Raw genomic sequence first — 14,073 nt, 5'->3', positions numbered from 1 at the left:
GGGCGGGGCACAGATGAGGCCCAGAGCTGAGGGGAGTGCCTCCTCTGTCTGTCAGTGTTCGACCGAAACCAAAGCAAACCTGGACATGGCATAACCACTCCTTCAGTGTGGTCTGTCCCCAGAGCTTCAGCAGCCGGGAGCCCGAGCTCCCGTGTCCTCCGTGTCCTCCATTGCCTTCACCACCTGTAATAGACCTTCCCGGCCAGGTCGGGCTGGGTCGCTGGCAGACATGCTGCTCATGCCTGCTTTTCTGCAGCGGAAAACCTCCCTGGGGCCTCCCCCTCGCCTGGGAGGCCCCTGCCTCTGCAAGCTGGAGCTCCCACCCCCTCCTCGAGCTGGGAGTCGTGCCCCCGGGGCCTCGCCACTGTCCACAGCACCCCCAGTCTGCGAAATCCTCCTGCTTTCAAGCCCGTTCCGTTCAATACCATCCACCCTGCACATTCCCCAGAGAAAATATCACCCAGCTTGAAATCTCCAGCCTCACTTCTGACCTTTATCAACACGTAACCAGAAGTGTCTTAGCTGATGTGACGGAGAGGCTGTGGGGTCCAGCTGATCAGAGTTCAAATCTGGGCCGGCTCTGTGACCTCAGCCTCCCTGTGCTCAGGACGGGCATGGTACAGCCACCCTCCGAGGGCCCTGGAGGTGCTGTGGGGGCCTTGGGGTTGAAGCTGTCCCTCCCACGGCACCAGGGTGACCCGGGGGCAAGAGGGAGCTCGCCTGGCTCCAGGTCCCAGCAGGGGTGCAGGTGAAACAGGAGAGCCTTTGTAAATACTGACCCTCTCTCTTGTCACTATTTGTGGGAAAAAAAAAAATGGGGCCGTTGTGCTAATCTCAGACGTATGGAGAGTCAGTGTTGATTAATCACTTGTTGCTTTGGTACCTTCACTAGGAGCCCCAGGGCACCTGCTTAATTATGATCTAATTAACTTGGAGAGGGTTAACTTGTCCGTGTGTACGTGCAGTTTCCCTAGAGAGAGATTGTGCGTGCTCACGTGCACATGTGGGACAGAGACAGGTGACAGAGGAGAGCCACATTGTGGAAGCCTGTGATCAAATAGGTTACCCAAATTGATTTGATTTCTACTTGACTTTCTGCCTCTTTTTCTAACACCCCCTTGTCTTCTGTGACCCATAGTGTTTGGGATTTCGTCCTCTGCGTTTATAGCAGGTCACTGTGGAGAACATTTCTGCCTCACATAGCAAGGGGCTGACTCCTAATGCTGGGGTAGACTTAGTCCCACTGTGCACAAGGGGGAAATGATGAAATGGTTTGGGGACTACTTGAAAGTGTTACTTTTTAAAATACTCTTTCTAATATGTTCATTTAAGATGAATTCATGGTCTCTCCATCTATTCCAATTGGATCTTTCCGTAAGCGCTTGGATTTTGCAGACTTGAGATAGGAAAGAAAAAAAATTTTCAGCATTTAAAGAAATAGTTTTAGCAGTTAAATCTTATGGACACAATGTTAGCATAAAGCTTTCCCTAGCTTCCTTACTCCTCCTAACTTGAGGTGCTAAGTCTCCAGAAAGCAGGGATAGTCCACTAAGTCCTGGTCAGTGGTTAACCAAGTATCGAGACCCAGAGAGAAGTGAGCGCAGAGTAGACGTGCATTGGTAGACTTGTGATTTAGTCCACGGCAGGTGGGGGCCAGATGAACACAGAACAGCTGAAAAGGGACCCTGCTCTTGGTTGGCTCCTGGTGTGCGAGTGATTGGCATGAGGGTCTTAGCAGAACCTGACATGGAGCTCGCATTTATTACTGAATCTCTGATTTCCGGTCATACGGTCCTCCACAGCCACCCGGGAGGTGTGTTGGGCACCTAAGTTGCGCAGGCCCTTTGTGGACCGAGCTGACCCCAGAAGTTCTGGATGCTGTGAGCATCGGAGTTTCCCTGACGTTCCATGAGGCACAGGACCCACTGCTCCTGGGTTCCGCTCAGCTGAGCCCGAGCACTCCCTGCCTGTCCAGCAGGGATCGGAGGACCTACCTCGTGGAAGCATCGTGATGGTTCACTAATGTAATACATCTAAACAATGTATTGCGTCTATAGATACATACATTATATATATAGTTATAGATTTGCTTTTCCATCTGTTATATTTGCTGTCCTCCCTTATGTCTGTGTCTGGCTGTCCACAGGTGTGCACACATGCTTCTAGTTCATTGTTTGGCCACCTTAATCGCGGCTACGTAGTCGAAGTTGAAGAGATCAGGGTTGTAGTGTGGGTTTTGTGCATTCCTTAAATGGTTCTTAAGGAGTGTACTTGAAAATCAGATGACTTTATCAATGGAGAAAACTGAGTAAAAAGAAAGAGTTCATATTTTGCAACGTGGTAATTTTGGGGTGAATTTCCAGCCTCCATCTTCCGTGCAAGGCCAAAATCTTTCCTGGAATTGATAGCTTCCATAAAAAGACATGATTCCCTTTACTCTGGTTCTCCCCTCTTTAGAATGCAGCCCAGCATATCAGCCTGTCGAAATCTCCTGAGCTGGCTGTGTGGGTGGGGAGCCCCGAAGCCGTGTCTGAGAGGCCCTGGTCGGGTGCGGGAGGCAGGCCCAGGCTCCCAGCCCATTCCAAGGACATTTCGGGAGCTGGGAGAGGCAAGCTCTTCCCCTGACTTTTTCTGTGCTTTTCCTCCATCCAGCATCAGCATCCCTTAGGGACCATACACCTTTCAAACCCATCACCTGTTTCTGATCTTTGCACCTCATTCTCACACCTGCTGTCCTGTCAGGAGATCCCTAGAGAAGAAGAGCCACAGAGGCGCTGATCTGGGCACTGGTCACAGCTCTGCCACCAGCTGGCTGTGTGACCTCAGACCACGTCACTGGGCCTCTCAGCCCGGCCCTCGCTCGTTTTGGGTCCCCCCCCCTTCCCCACCTGGTTCTGAATGCTTGGGTGATGTATTTGAGTCCCCTTCCCAATTCAAACATTTGTGGAGTTTTGACTAAGTGTTCCTTCCTTTTCTAGAACATTTTAGGCTCTACTGAGAAATTGTTCTGTGGTCTTTTCTCAGTAAAGATCAAATTTAAATAATTAAATAAGAATAAAAAATAACGTATTGACTGGATAGTTTTTGCCCCACTGGTTTATTCATTAAATCTTATCCTGAAGACCTCTACCAAATCCTCTAAATTGGAGCTGCAGATAAACTACATGACAGCCGGTTAAATTTGAGTTTCAGATACAAGAGGCATCATTTTCCTAGTGCAAGTATGTCCCAAATATGCGTGGGTAAATGTATGCTTTAAAAAGTGCTATTGTTGATCTGAAATTCACATTCAACCCAGCATCCTGTATTTTCATTTGCGACATCTGGGCCCCCTTCCCCAAAATCAGACGCTCACTGTGTTCTCACAGCCACCACGTATGAGTGAGGCGTGTTCTCTGACAGTACAGCGATTTGGTTCACGCCCCACATGTTCCCTGGGGGAAGTCTCCCTCTGCAGATTGCCGCCTCCTACGTTGATCATGCATTGATCTTTCCAGAGGAAGGCGGACACGGCCCCTGATTTCTCGTCGTGACGTGTGCGCACGTGGCCAGAGCGACGTGAGCCCTTCCCGGCACGCTCTGCAGGAAGTCCAATCCTGCTGGCTTTGGGGGGTTCTCCAGTGTCTCGTGTGGGGTCAGGACTCAGGCCCTGAGAAGGAGGAGGGGTTCAGCAGCTCCCCCGCCATGGGCTGGTGGCATCAGCCGGACGGAGCGCTTGTTCTGCCTGCGCTCCTGCTCCCTTTGACCAGCCGCACAGTGAGAAAGGCTGTCCCATCATCTCCTGTTCTCTCTTCCCTCCTTATTCTGGTGTTGTGCACACACACATCACGGTTTTGAATGAAATGGCCCAGAGTATGACTGGGTGGGTACAGAGAGACGATGACAGAAACTACAAGTCTGTGAAAACCCTCTTCCAGCTGGTCTGCACCTTCAGCTTCTCTTTCTGTATCCTGGTGACTTATTCTGCTCCCGCCGTTCACAGAATCACCACCACAAAACCCTACGAATGCCATTTGATTATAGAGTCTTAGCAAAGCCAAGGGCAGCCAGCTAATTCTTGCCCGTGTGGCTGTCATACCCAGCCATCATTAGAAAGTGAACGTCATAGATACTTTTCCCTCGAACGGAAGCATCTCTTTGCTTAAGAAAACTTACTCTTGGAGAGTCCTTTTGTGGAGAAGAGCTGGCCGCCTGCATGGGCGTGGGCCCGACCGTGGCCCGGGGCTGGCACAGGGGACCATAGGGGCGGAGCTCAGGGCTGCGTGTGCGACGGGCACCACAAAAGGACGGCGTGGCTTCTGCCTCATGGGATTTAGTCATGGTCTGCATATTGAAGCAACGTGTGACCTCCTCCTGCACCGCGTGTCCCCTGCCATGTAACAGGACGCTGCAAACGGGCATGCCGGTATCATGTGCTGGAATGTTCCACAGAATGGACAAAGAATTGACAAGCTCAGAAACAAACCCGAAGGGAACGGATGGACTAATGGGCCTCCAGACGGGATCCCACGAGAAGGACATGTCATTCCCTCAGCCCATCGGGTCAGTCATGAGGAAATGTTAGAGAACCCCAAAGTAATAATGTCTAAATGATTAAATTTTAGCTGAGTAAACACACACAACACAGAGCTTACCATCTTACCATCGTTAGGCGCACAGTTCCGTGGCGTTCAGTACACTCATTGGTGGGCGGCCATCTCTGCCACCATCCACAGAACTTCCACATCTTCCCAAACCGAAACGCTGTCCCCATCAAACACTAACTCCCCCTCCCCGGCCCCTGGCACCCCCCATTCTACTTTCTGTCTTCGTGAACTTGACTATTCCGCGGACCTCATGAGTGGAATCATACAGGGTTTGTCCTTCTGCGACCGGCTTATTCTCCTGAGCGTGCTGTTCTGCAGGTGCGCAGCCCAGAAGTGGCCTGAAGAAGGGGGCTGCCCCTCCGTGAGGGCGGGTGGCAGCTTTAATAAGCAAAGGGAACTTACACACGCTGCTCGTCTTGGGTGGCAGCAAGACAGGTGGATCCCCCGCACCCACCCACCAGATCTTACAAGTTACAAGGGGCCCTAACTGGGCTCTGTCACGTGGACTGTGCGGGTGTGTTCTCGACACCATGCCACCAGGTCAGGGCTGTGTCCCTGGAGTAGCCTCTGGGAGCAGAAAGGCACTTGGAACCCACATTCCAAAGACGGGAGAGGTGAGAAGCCTCCGAATACCCAGGTCCAGCTCACGGGTCAACCAGTGGTCCCATCTTTTTGATCACATTCCCCCACATGTCCTCAGGGCCCATCCATGTTGGAGCATGTGTGAGAATCCCTTCTTTTTAGGGCTGAGTAATATTCCATTGTATGGATGGACCACATTCTGCTTACCCATTCATCCATTGATGGACACCTGGATTGCTCCAACCTTCCTGATGCTGTGAACATGGGCATAGAACTCTCTCTTCTAGCCTCTGCTTTCACATTTTTCGGGTATATACCCAGAAGTGCAGTTGCTGGATCACAGGGTAGCTCTATTTTTAACTTCTTGAGGAACCTCCATACTGGTTTCCACGGTGGCTGCACCAGTTTGCATTCCCACCGACAGTGCACGAGGTTCCCCTTTCTTGGCATCCTCGCCCACACCTGTTGTTTTGGGTTTTTTGATAGTAGCCATCCTAACGGGGGTGAGGTGGTATCTCATTATGGTTCTGATTTGCATTTCTCTGATGACGAGTGATATCGAGCATCTTCTTATGTGCTTATTGGCCATTCATATATCTCTTTTGAATAAATGTCTATTCAAGTCCTTTGCCCATTTTTAATCAAATTGTTTTATTTTTGAGTGTTGAGTGTTAAAAAAACCTCTGAGGTTTTTTTGGGGTTTTTGTTTGTTTGTTTTTTAACAAATCCGATATTGTGAAGTTTTTGCCCTATGTTTTCTCATAACATTTTTATACTTTTAACTTTTGCATTTAGGTCTTTGATTCATTTTGAGTAAAATTATTTCAAATGATGTTTTTATTTTTTATTTATTTTTTTAAGTAGGCACCATGCTGGGCATGGAGCCCAATGTGGGGCTTGAGCTCACGGCCCTGAGATCAAGACCTGGACTGAGGTCAAGAGTCGGATGCTTAACTGACTGAGCCACCCAGGCACCCCTAAGTGATATTTTTAAAAGGCAGGGGCTATATTCTTTTTAAACATCGATTTCGTAAAGACAGAAAAGCTTTGGAAATGGTCTTCAGTAATAGAAGCTAAAGAGACGTGACAACCAAATGCAAAACCTGGTGCTCAGCAGGTCCTCGACATGAGGGGGCAATGCTCTTGCAGCCATCGTTGGGCTGATGGACAGAACTGCAGTCGGGGCTCAGATCGGCGTTACGTCACTGACGCTAATTGCCGTGCTTTGATTATGCATGAGAATATCCCTCCTTGTAGGAAATGCTTGACGAAATACTGAGCGGTAAAGGGTCGTGATGGATGCAGCGTCCCACCCATCTTCAGAAGGACGTGTGTGTGTGTGCGTGTGTGAGAGAGAGAGAGCGAGCAGGACAGAGAGCGCACACGTGATTAAGCAAGTGGAATAAAATGTTAACAACGGGTGAACCTGACTAAGGGATATTGGAGGTGTTCTTTGTACTCTTTTCATTTTTTAAGTTTTCTACAATTTTGAAATTACTTTCAGAGAAATGATACTTGTAATGTATCAAGTCCAGAAATTATTTTTCAGGTCTTTCTGTTCTCACTCAAGAAGGGAAAGGAGGTGTGCATTCATAAAGACCTTCTGGTGGGAGGTAGCAGACACAACTCCAACTATTTTTGGCAGACACGGATCCATGTAGAAGGGAACAGAGTGTCCGACGGAACCCAGGGTAGAAGCAAACTCCAGAACACCCTGAGGGGTGCTCCATGTTGCCCTGTGCTCTCGGCATGGAGCTCTGCCAGACATCTCTGTAGATGGATCAGCTGTTTGTCATCCTGGGGGGACACTGCCGGCCCCAGCCCTGAGGTGTGAAAAGGGGTGGGGGTCACGCTAATGGAGACACCGGACAAACAGCCTCCTGGGATGGAGGTCAGGGTCAGCACAGAGGGATGCGTCGTTTGAGTATGTGCCCTTGGCTGGACGTGCTGAGAACAGCTTCACCTCTGTGGTCTTCCTCCCCAAATTCACAACCGCTGTCCCACCCTGGGAGGAGTATCAGATGGTCCCCCAGAGCAGCTTTCCCGTCTCCTCACAGCTATCACGGTCATTAAAACGGAAGGTGTGAACAACTGCAGCAGCCTAGAGGGCCTACGGAGACGTGAGAGCCGAATACTCTGTGGGATGCAGCGGAAAGTCATTAGCCAAATATGATGAAGTTTGGACTCGAGTTGACAGAAATGTATTGATGCGGCCCCTTAGCTGCAGCGGACGTCCCTCACATTCTAACACTCGTGCTTGTGTGTCCAGGACCGTGGTTATTGCCAGGAGCCTGGTGGGTCCGCACTCTGCGTTCAGGTTTTCTGTGAATCTTAAACTGTCCTGGGGCTCCTGGGGGGCTGTCGGTGAAGCGTCTGCCTTCGGCTCAGATCATAGTCTTGGGGTCCTGGGATCGAGTCCCGCATCAGGCTCCCTGCTCATGCACACTTGCGCGCTCTCTCCCTCCCCCTCTCTAGTTCACTCTCTCAAATAAAACCTTAAAAAAAAATAAAAATTAAAAATAAAACTGTCCTAAAAATAAATGCTACGAGTTAAAAGGAAAAGCCTGGATGTCTGAAAAACACGTTTTTCCTAAATTTAATTTGAATGAATTTGCATCAGAATTTTATGAATGGACACAGGGCTTGGCCCACACCCTCAGTTGGGTGTCCACAAACAGACGCCAACAGGAAGAAAAGGGTGCAGGGCTCCATTCAACCTGAGGGAAAGACGAGGAGAAACACAAAAGTCAGGATTTGGAAGGAGGGATGTTGGGGGCAAGAGCGTGTTAGGTTTGTGATTTTATAAGAGAAAAGGCACCAGATGCACATAGGCATTCTCTTTGCACAGTGGTTATATTAGGTCAGCATGCTTTCCTGTTCTGCCTGTTATCACTGGTTTGGGGTGATTTCCCCCGGTTTGGGGCTCCCACGACACCACGGGGCTGCTGGCCCGCGTGTAACCCATCGCTGTTATCAAGGGCTGACTCCAGGGACGAGCTTCCCTTAGAGGCCACGCTGCTTTTGGTGCGTTCTGCTGTTTTGCGCCTGTTTCGGGGCTGTGACCATGATGTCCCTCGTACGTCCTCGGATACACTTCCCCAGCAGCACAGGGAACAGCACGCCGTTAGTGCCAAACTTGGACGGTAAACTTTGTCTCATTTTCCTCCCTGTGCCTCAGCCACCGGCAGGCTGAGGGCGAGATTCAGCCACAGCACCTACAGTGGAGACCCACGTCTGTGGAGCCGTCACACTCACCCCGTCGTTAGGGATTTCCCCTCCGTCTTCTGGGACTTTAAACCACTTTTCATGCCAATGGTCTTACTGTGTTACATTCAGCATAGTAGATGCTTCAGACTTTTTGGAAGAACGTTTAAGTGAAAGCCCAGCCTGGTTTCTAGCAGCACGTCCAGGGCGTGGGCCAGGAGGGAGGCTGCACAGAAGCTCGTTTTCACACGGGTGGACGACTCTGGGTCCTGTCCCCTCCTCTGCGTCTGGTGTAGCAGAGCGGGCTGTGGCGATTGAAGGTGCAGATGGTGCTCGCCCCCAGGTCACGAGCGACTGCCAGGAGGCCAGGGCTGGGCAGCAGCGTGACCAGCAGGGACGGGTCCCCCATCAGAATGCTCCTGACAGCGGCCGTGACGCACGCCCTCGCTCGTACTGGGGCAGATGGTGTGATGTCTGGGTGTTTCATGTCTCCTGAGCCAGTGGGTGACAGTGGGTGTAGGGCAGCATCAGCGGGCCTGGCCCCGGGAGGGCAAGGTGCTCCTGTCCACGGGGCGAGACTCGTGGTCCACAGCCCCGTGTCAGGTGGAGGAAGGGGGCGAGCGTGTTGGAGAGCTCGTGAGCCTGTGGCAGTGCTCCCCAGCCTGTCCCGCGCGGCGGGAGGAAGTCCTGACGAGGAAGGAAGCCTTTGCAAATGGACCTCTCGCTGCAACGACCCTGCGTCGGCAGCCCCTTGGCATCAGCTCGATGGTGTGTTGCCTTTCCGGGTGAAGCTCGGGTCGGGGTAAGAACAGCCCGAGGACAGAGCACGAGGTAGGGATTTTATCAGGAATCATAAATCTCCCCCACATTACCTGTGTTCCTTGCTGTCTCTTCTTTTCTAGCAAAAGCCTAAACTTCAAGTCATTAAGACAGCCTAGGCGGAAAAACATGTTTTCAGAAGCCCAGGGTTTGCACTTGAGTTTAGGAATGTCAGAGATGAGGCAGGGCTCTTCCCCACAGGAGCATGGCCAGGTCAGAGGGGGACGGGACAGCCAGCACCCCGAGCGCGCTCGTGCGCTGGTGAGCATCGCGTCGGCTGGGGAGGGGTCTTACTCGGGACCCGGGGAGCCAGCTCGGTCTGCAGGAATGGACATGAGGGCAGCCAGAGCAGTGGTGGAACGTCCCCGTCCCAGGGCTGGCGGGTTTCATCAGCTCCTGCATTGTGTCAGATGGATTCTGCCGCGTCCGTCTGTCCTCCCGAGAGGGTCTCTGCTGTAGGCTCTCTGTCTTCTCTCGGAAGACAGGATTGCATTCTCCACTCCGCGTCCCTGTGGGACAGCCAGGCCCGCTCGCTGGCAGAGAGCCTATCCCCGCAACCCCTCCCGTGTGCTGTCATGTGGCCGCAACCTTGCAAACCGTAGGGAGAGAGCAGTGCCCACAGCAGCACACGGCCGCGGGCCGCAGGGCAGGTGCCCACTGGATGTCCTCTGACCCGATGCTGGCCAGCTTTGCCTTTTTGTTTAAGCAGGGTTTGGTTTGGTTTGATTCTTTTTCATTTCACTCTCAGGATATTTTTCTTTTCATGTGGATGAAGGGCAATCTTCTGTGGCATTTGTAGCCTTTTCATGTGGGACCCACCGTGAGCGATGCCAGCACCCTGTTCCTGCTCCCTATGGAGACACAGTACACCGTTTCCATACTGACCACAGAAGACCTTCCTCACGGTAGAGCCTCCTTTCTTCCACATGTGAGATGAGATCCCTCCTTTCTCTGAGTGTCGGACAGGGAAGGACAGGGCACAAGTAATCTCTTCGAGCAGGAAGAGGGCAGAGGAGGCCGCTGTTCGGGGAGGCAGACGCCAGCCAGTGTGCATGCGGCCAGGAGCCCCGCTCGCTGAGGGAGCGTGCCTTTGTGCTCTCCCCTCATATTGGCCAGGCATGGGCCTGGGGAGAAGCCTGCGGGGAGGGAGAGCAGGTCCTGGGCCCCAGACGCCAGCGTCCAGGGACGTTGCCCCTTGTTTTCTGGTTCCACCCTTGACACCAGGATGCCCTTTCTGACATCCTCACAGTCCTAATGCAGTGGTCAGAGCTGCTTGATATGTCCAAAATGCCCGGCCGGGCTTTCTAACATCCTAAAATAGTGGTCACTGTGCGTGGACAGCCAGCAGAGCGGAAGTGTGTCTGAAACAGCCCTCATTTTTGGCTCAGAGTTTTGATCCCCAGCCTGACTTCCTGGCCTATGGGGGTGCCTGTCCTGGTTGCTGGCCCGCTGGGTACCCCCAGACACAGCAGCCCTGCTCACGCACGGACCGGGCCACACAGTGGGCCTGCTTGGCCCTTTCTCCTTCAGCCCACCCACTCCTAACTGTCCGCCCAGTCTGGCCTCACATCCCCATGGCTTTCTCCATCTGTAGCAAATTGCTGATATCCAGACGCCACAGATGGGCAGCCAGCCGCTGGACACAGGCCTGTCCACTTCACCTGGCTGTTCAGACGAGCCTGGCGCTAGCTCAGTGTCGCGGTCCTGGCCTCCCGACCCAGCATGAGCACCACGTCTGTCTACAAGTGCAACGAGGCGAAGCCCGCAGGGTCTCAGTGCTGTTGCGATGGGGGCCATTAGCCCTAACGCAGCCTCCCTGGGTCCTGAGCGGGTGTGTCTCTTACAATTCTGGAGTAATGCACCGGGGGCGTTATCTTTGAAGTTTAATGTCATTAAGCCCAATGGCGTATTCTAGAACCGTTCCCGTAGGGCATGAGATCTAGGCTGTTTTTCTTGGATGACCCCTCGTTTGCTGCCGTGAGCACCAAGTCTTCCTTGAGACAAACACTGGAGATCCTGGTGGTTACCATATGATCCAAAATTGGAATAGTGAGTTCTTCCACATCATCAGATTACCGCTGCCACCGCTCAGGTGCTCGCCCTCCCTCCCCAGGGCTGCTGAAGAGAAGGTGTCAGTCCTCCTGTTCCTGCCCCCACCCCCAAGATTCAGCTCCAGCAACAGGAGGCACCACACCAAAGGCTGGCTGCGAAGGAGCCCCACGTGCCCAGCAGCACCCCTCCGGCCCCCTTCCATCTTTGGAGTACTTACTAGTTAGGAGGATCGCTGTGATCACGCAGAGGGTGGCTGGGGCGTGCTGAGCTTCACTTCCCCACGGGCGTGGAGACACAGCGTCCCACCTCTCCATGCCCCCAACTCCCGCTCCACGGGATTCAAGCACTTTCTCCTGCGCTTCACTCTCTTCCAATAAAAACTGCCTTTTAGATGAATGAACAGCATCACAGTGCTATAGTACGGTGGCCAAGATGCAAAACCAGGCGTTTAAAAAAAACAGCTGGGAAGGATTTAGCCAGCTCTGGTTGTGACCACACCAATGTCGTCTGCAGTTGTTTGTTTTGTTTTGTTTTTTTAAGATTTTATTTATTTGAGAGAGAGAGCGCGAGCAGGGGAGGGGCAGAGGGAGAGGGAGAAGCAGGCTTCCCGCCGAGCAGGGAACCCCACACGGGGCTCGATCCCAGGACCCTGAGATCATGACCTGAGCCGAAGGCAGATGCTTAACAACTGAGCCACCCAGGCGTCCCCGCTCACAGTTCTTAAGATTTAGTCGCCATTAAGTATTTTTTTAATGGAAAAGAGTTTCTTTTCTGAAAGGAGGTTTTGCTGTCCAAATTGGCCAGTCCTGTCCCCCAGGGCTCAGACACACCTGGGTCAGAAGGTAGACTCTCTGCAGCCACAGACCTGGGCCCTGCTGAGCCCTCACAAGCGCCTCAGCCCCGGGCAGTGCGGTCCCCACAGCCCGCAGCGGGTTCAGAGCTGTGGTGCAATGCTTACTCCTTTCCTTTTCTGCAAGTGCTGAGTTGAGTCGTGGTTCCTCTCGATGCAGAATCATTTTCCCAGCTGTTGTGCAGGCTTGGTGACTGGGATGTGGCCTCTGTGGCCTGTCCCGTGTCTCTCTCCATCTCCCCGCCAGAGCTCAGGTGCCGTCTGCTGCCAGACCACTTATTCTTTGATTTCTGAACTGTCTTTGTGTTGAACGGTGCTCACCAGCAGACTGAACATCCCCCAGCAACCCACCCGGCATTGACCAGGTGCTGAATATGGAGGAAGGGAACCGTAGGCTCAAAAACACCCAAGTCATCATACCTTCTTTTTCTGTTTGCAGAGTCCGCTTGGTGGAAAGAGGCTCTCCTCATAGCTTGCCCCTCATGGAATCAGGAAAAGTAAGTATTGAAGGAAGAAAGATATATTTCTGTGTAAGTTTGAGTCTCAGCGTATGGGCTTTGACATTTTAAGAAATGTATTTTATATAGTATTTTCTCCAAAAAGTTTTCTTAAATGTAGTATTTCAGGACTAGGTTTGGCCATGAGTACAGAAACTCCACAAACAACAGTGTTTTAAACAAGTTAGATTTTTTTCTTTTTTTAAATTTTTTTAAACAATTTCTTTTCAAAGAATTTATTTATTTGACAGAGAGAGACGCAGCCAAGAGAGGGAACACAAGCAGGGGGAGTAGGAGAGGGAGAAGCAGGCTTCCCACGGAGCAGGGAGCCCGATGTGGGGCTGGATCCCAGGACCCTGGGATCATGACCTAAGCTGAAGGCAGACGCTTAACGACTGAGCCACCCAGGCGCCCCTAGATTTTTCTTTTCTCTTACATAAAAGACATCATGAAAACTCCAGGGGCCCTGCCACCTTCTGTCTTGTTCTGCTTTGCATGGATCCCATTCCCAGGGTGCCTCAGGGTCAGAAGTGGCTGCTCCCACCCTAGCCATCGCTTCCACATTCCAGCAGCAGCAACAGCAGCAGAAGCAGCAAAGGGAAACTAAAGGTGCAGACCTCAGCAAAGGCTCCTAAGCCACCTTATACACACTTCAGTACCACTGTCCAGAATCTGGTCATGCGGTCACACTGGCTGAAAGAAAGGTTGGAAACGTTATATCAGTTCTGAATATCCGTGGGCCTAGCTAAAAACCCAGGTCCAATTGCTGTGAAAGTAGACGAAGAAGGGTGGTCAGGGGACAAAGTAGTTTCTGCCACTGTGGGTATGTTTTTCACTTACACCTAAGTGAAGACTTCTTTTTCCTGTTTTTGGCCCCACTTGACGTAATTCCAGAAGTGCCTCGTGTCGCTTCTGGACCTTTTATAATCTCCGTCTACATGAGCGCCAGTTAGAGTTCTAGTACTAAGTTGGTTCTAATGGTAGGACGCTGTGCTTGCCTGCCCTAAGCCAGCCGTTAGCAGGACAAGGGACCAGAGCTGCCATATTACACGTCAGACTCAAGGGACGGAACAGGACTTCTCACCACCGATGTTTTGCCGAATCTCAACCCTTCCCAGTAGCTGAACCAACACGGGCTATTTTCTAAATTTGCAGAACCAGCTTTTGCTGCCATATGCATGTGGTGTTAGTGAAATTCAGAATGTTTCCAAGCCAAACTTCCATTAAGAGGGAGATGCTTGATATGAGCATTCTGATACAAGACAGTGACGTGCAGGAGGGTGTTGAAGCATAACCAAGATGGAGAGCTGGACGGGCATTCAAGTCAGAACACGCTGGGATGCGCCGGCTCTTCCTCCCGCCACCGCACTGTGCCGTGCCCACCTGCGCTTTCAGTCCACACTCATCTTGGAAAACTTGATCCGTGACCTCCTTAATTCAGTGCCTACTGCAAACCTCACCCCTTCCTCCACATCAGCGTCCC

The 14,073-nt window shown here is 52.0% G+C and overlaps 1 protein-coding gene across 5 annotated transcripts in view; it reads left to right on the top strand.

Moving 5' to 3' along the window:
* DIP2C (disco interacting protein 2 homolog C) overlaps positions 1 to 14,073 on the top strand; it is a 396,828-nt gene that overhangs the window by 373,073 nt on the left and 9,682 nt on the right. For 4 of the 5 annotated variants that reach the window (XM_036097398.2, XM_036097402.2, XM_036097401.2 and 1 more), the window contains one exon: positions 12,533 to 12,590. In XM_036097398.2, the coding sequence (XP_035953291.1) occupies positions 12,533 to 12,590 (58 nt within the window). Of the gene's footprint in view, positions 1 to 1,802; positions 3,079 to 12,532; positions 12,591 to 14,073 lie in introns of those variants that run through there. The other variant, XM_078075076.1, reaches the window with a different exon arrangement.

The sequence above is a fragment of the Halichoerus grypus genome, chromosome 6, assembly GCF_964656455.1.
Source record: "Halichoerus grypus chromosome 6, mHalGry1.hap1.1, whole genome shotgun sequence".
In the NCBI taxonomy this organism is placed as follows: domain Eukaryota; kingdom Metazoa; phylum Chordata; class Mammalia; order Carnivora; family Phocidae; genus Halichoerus; species Halichoerus grypus.
This window is presented reverse-complemented; position numbering and strand designations above follow the sequence as displayed.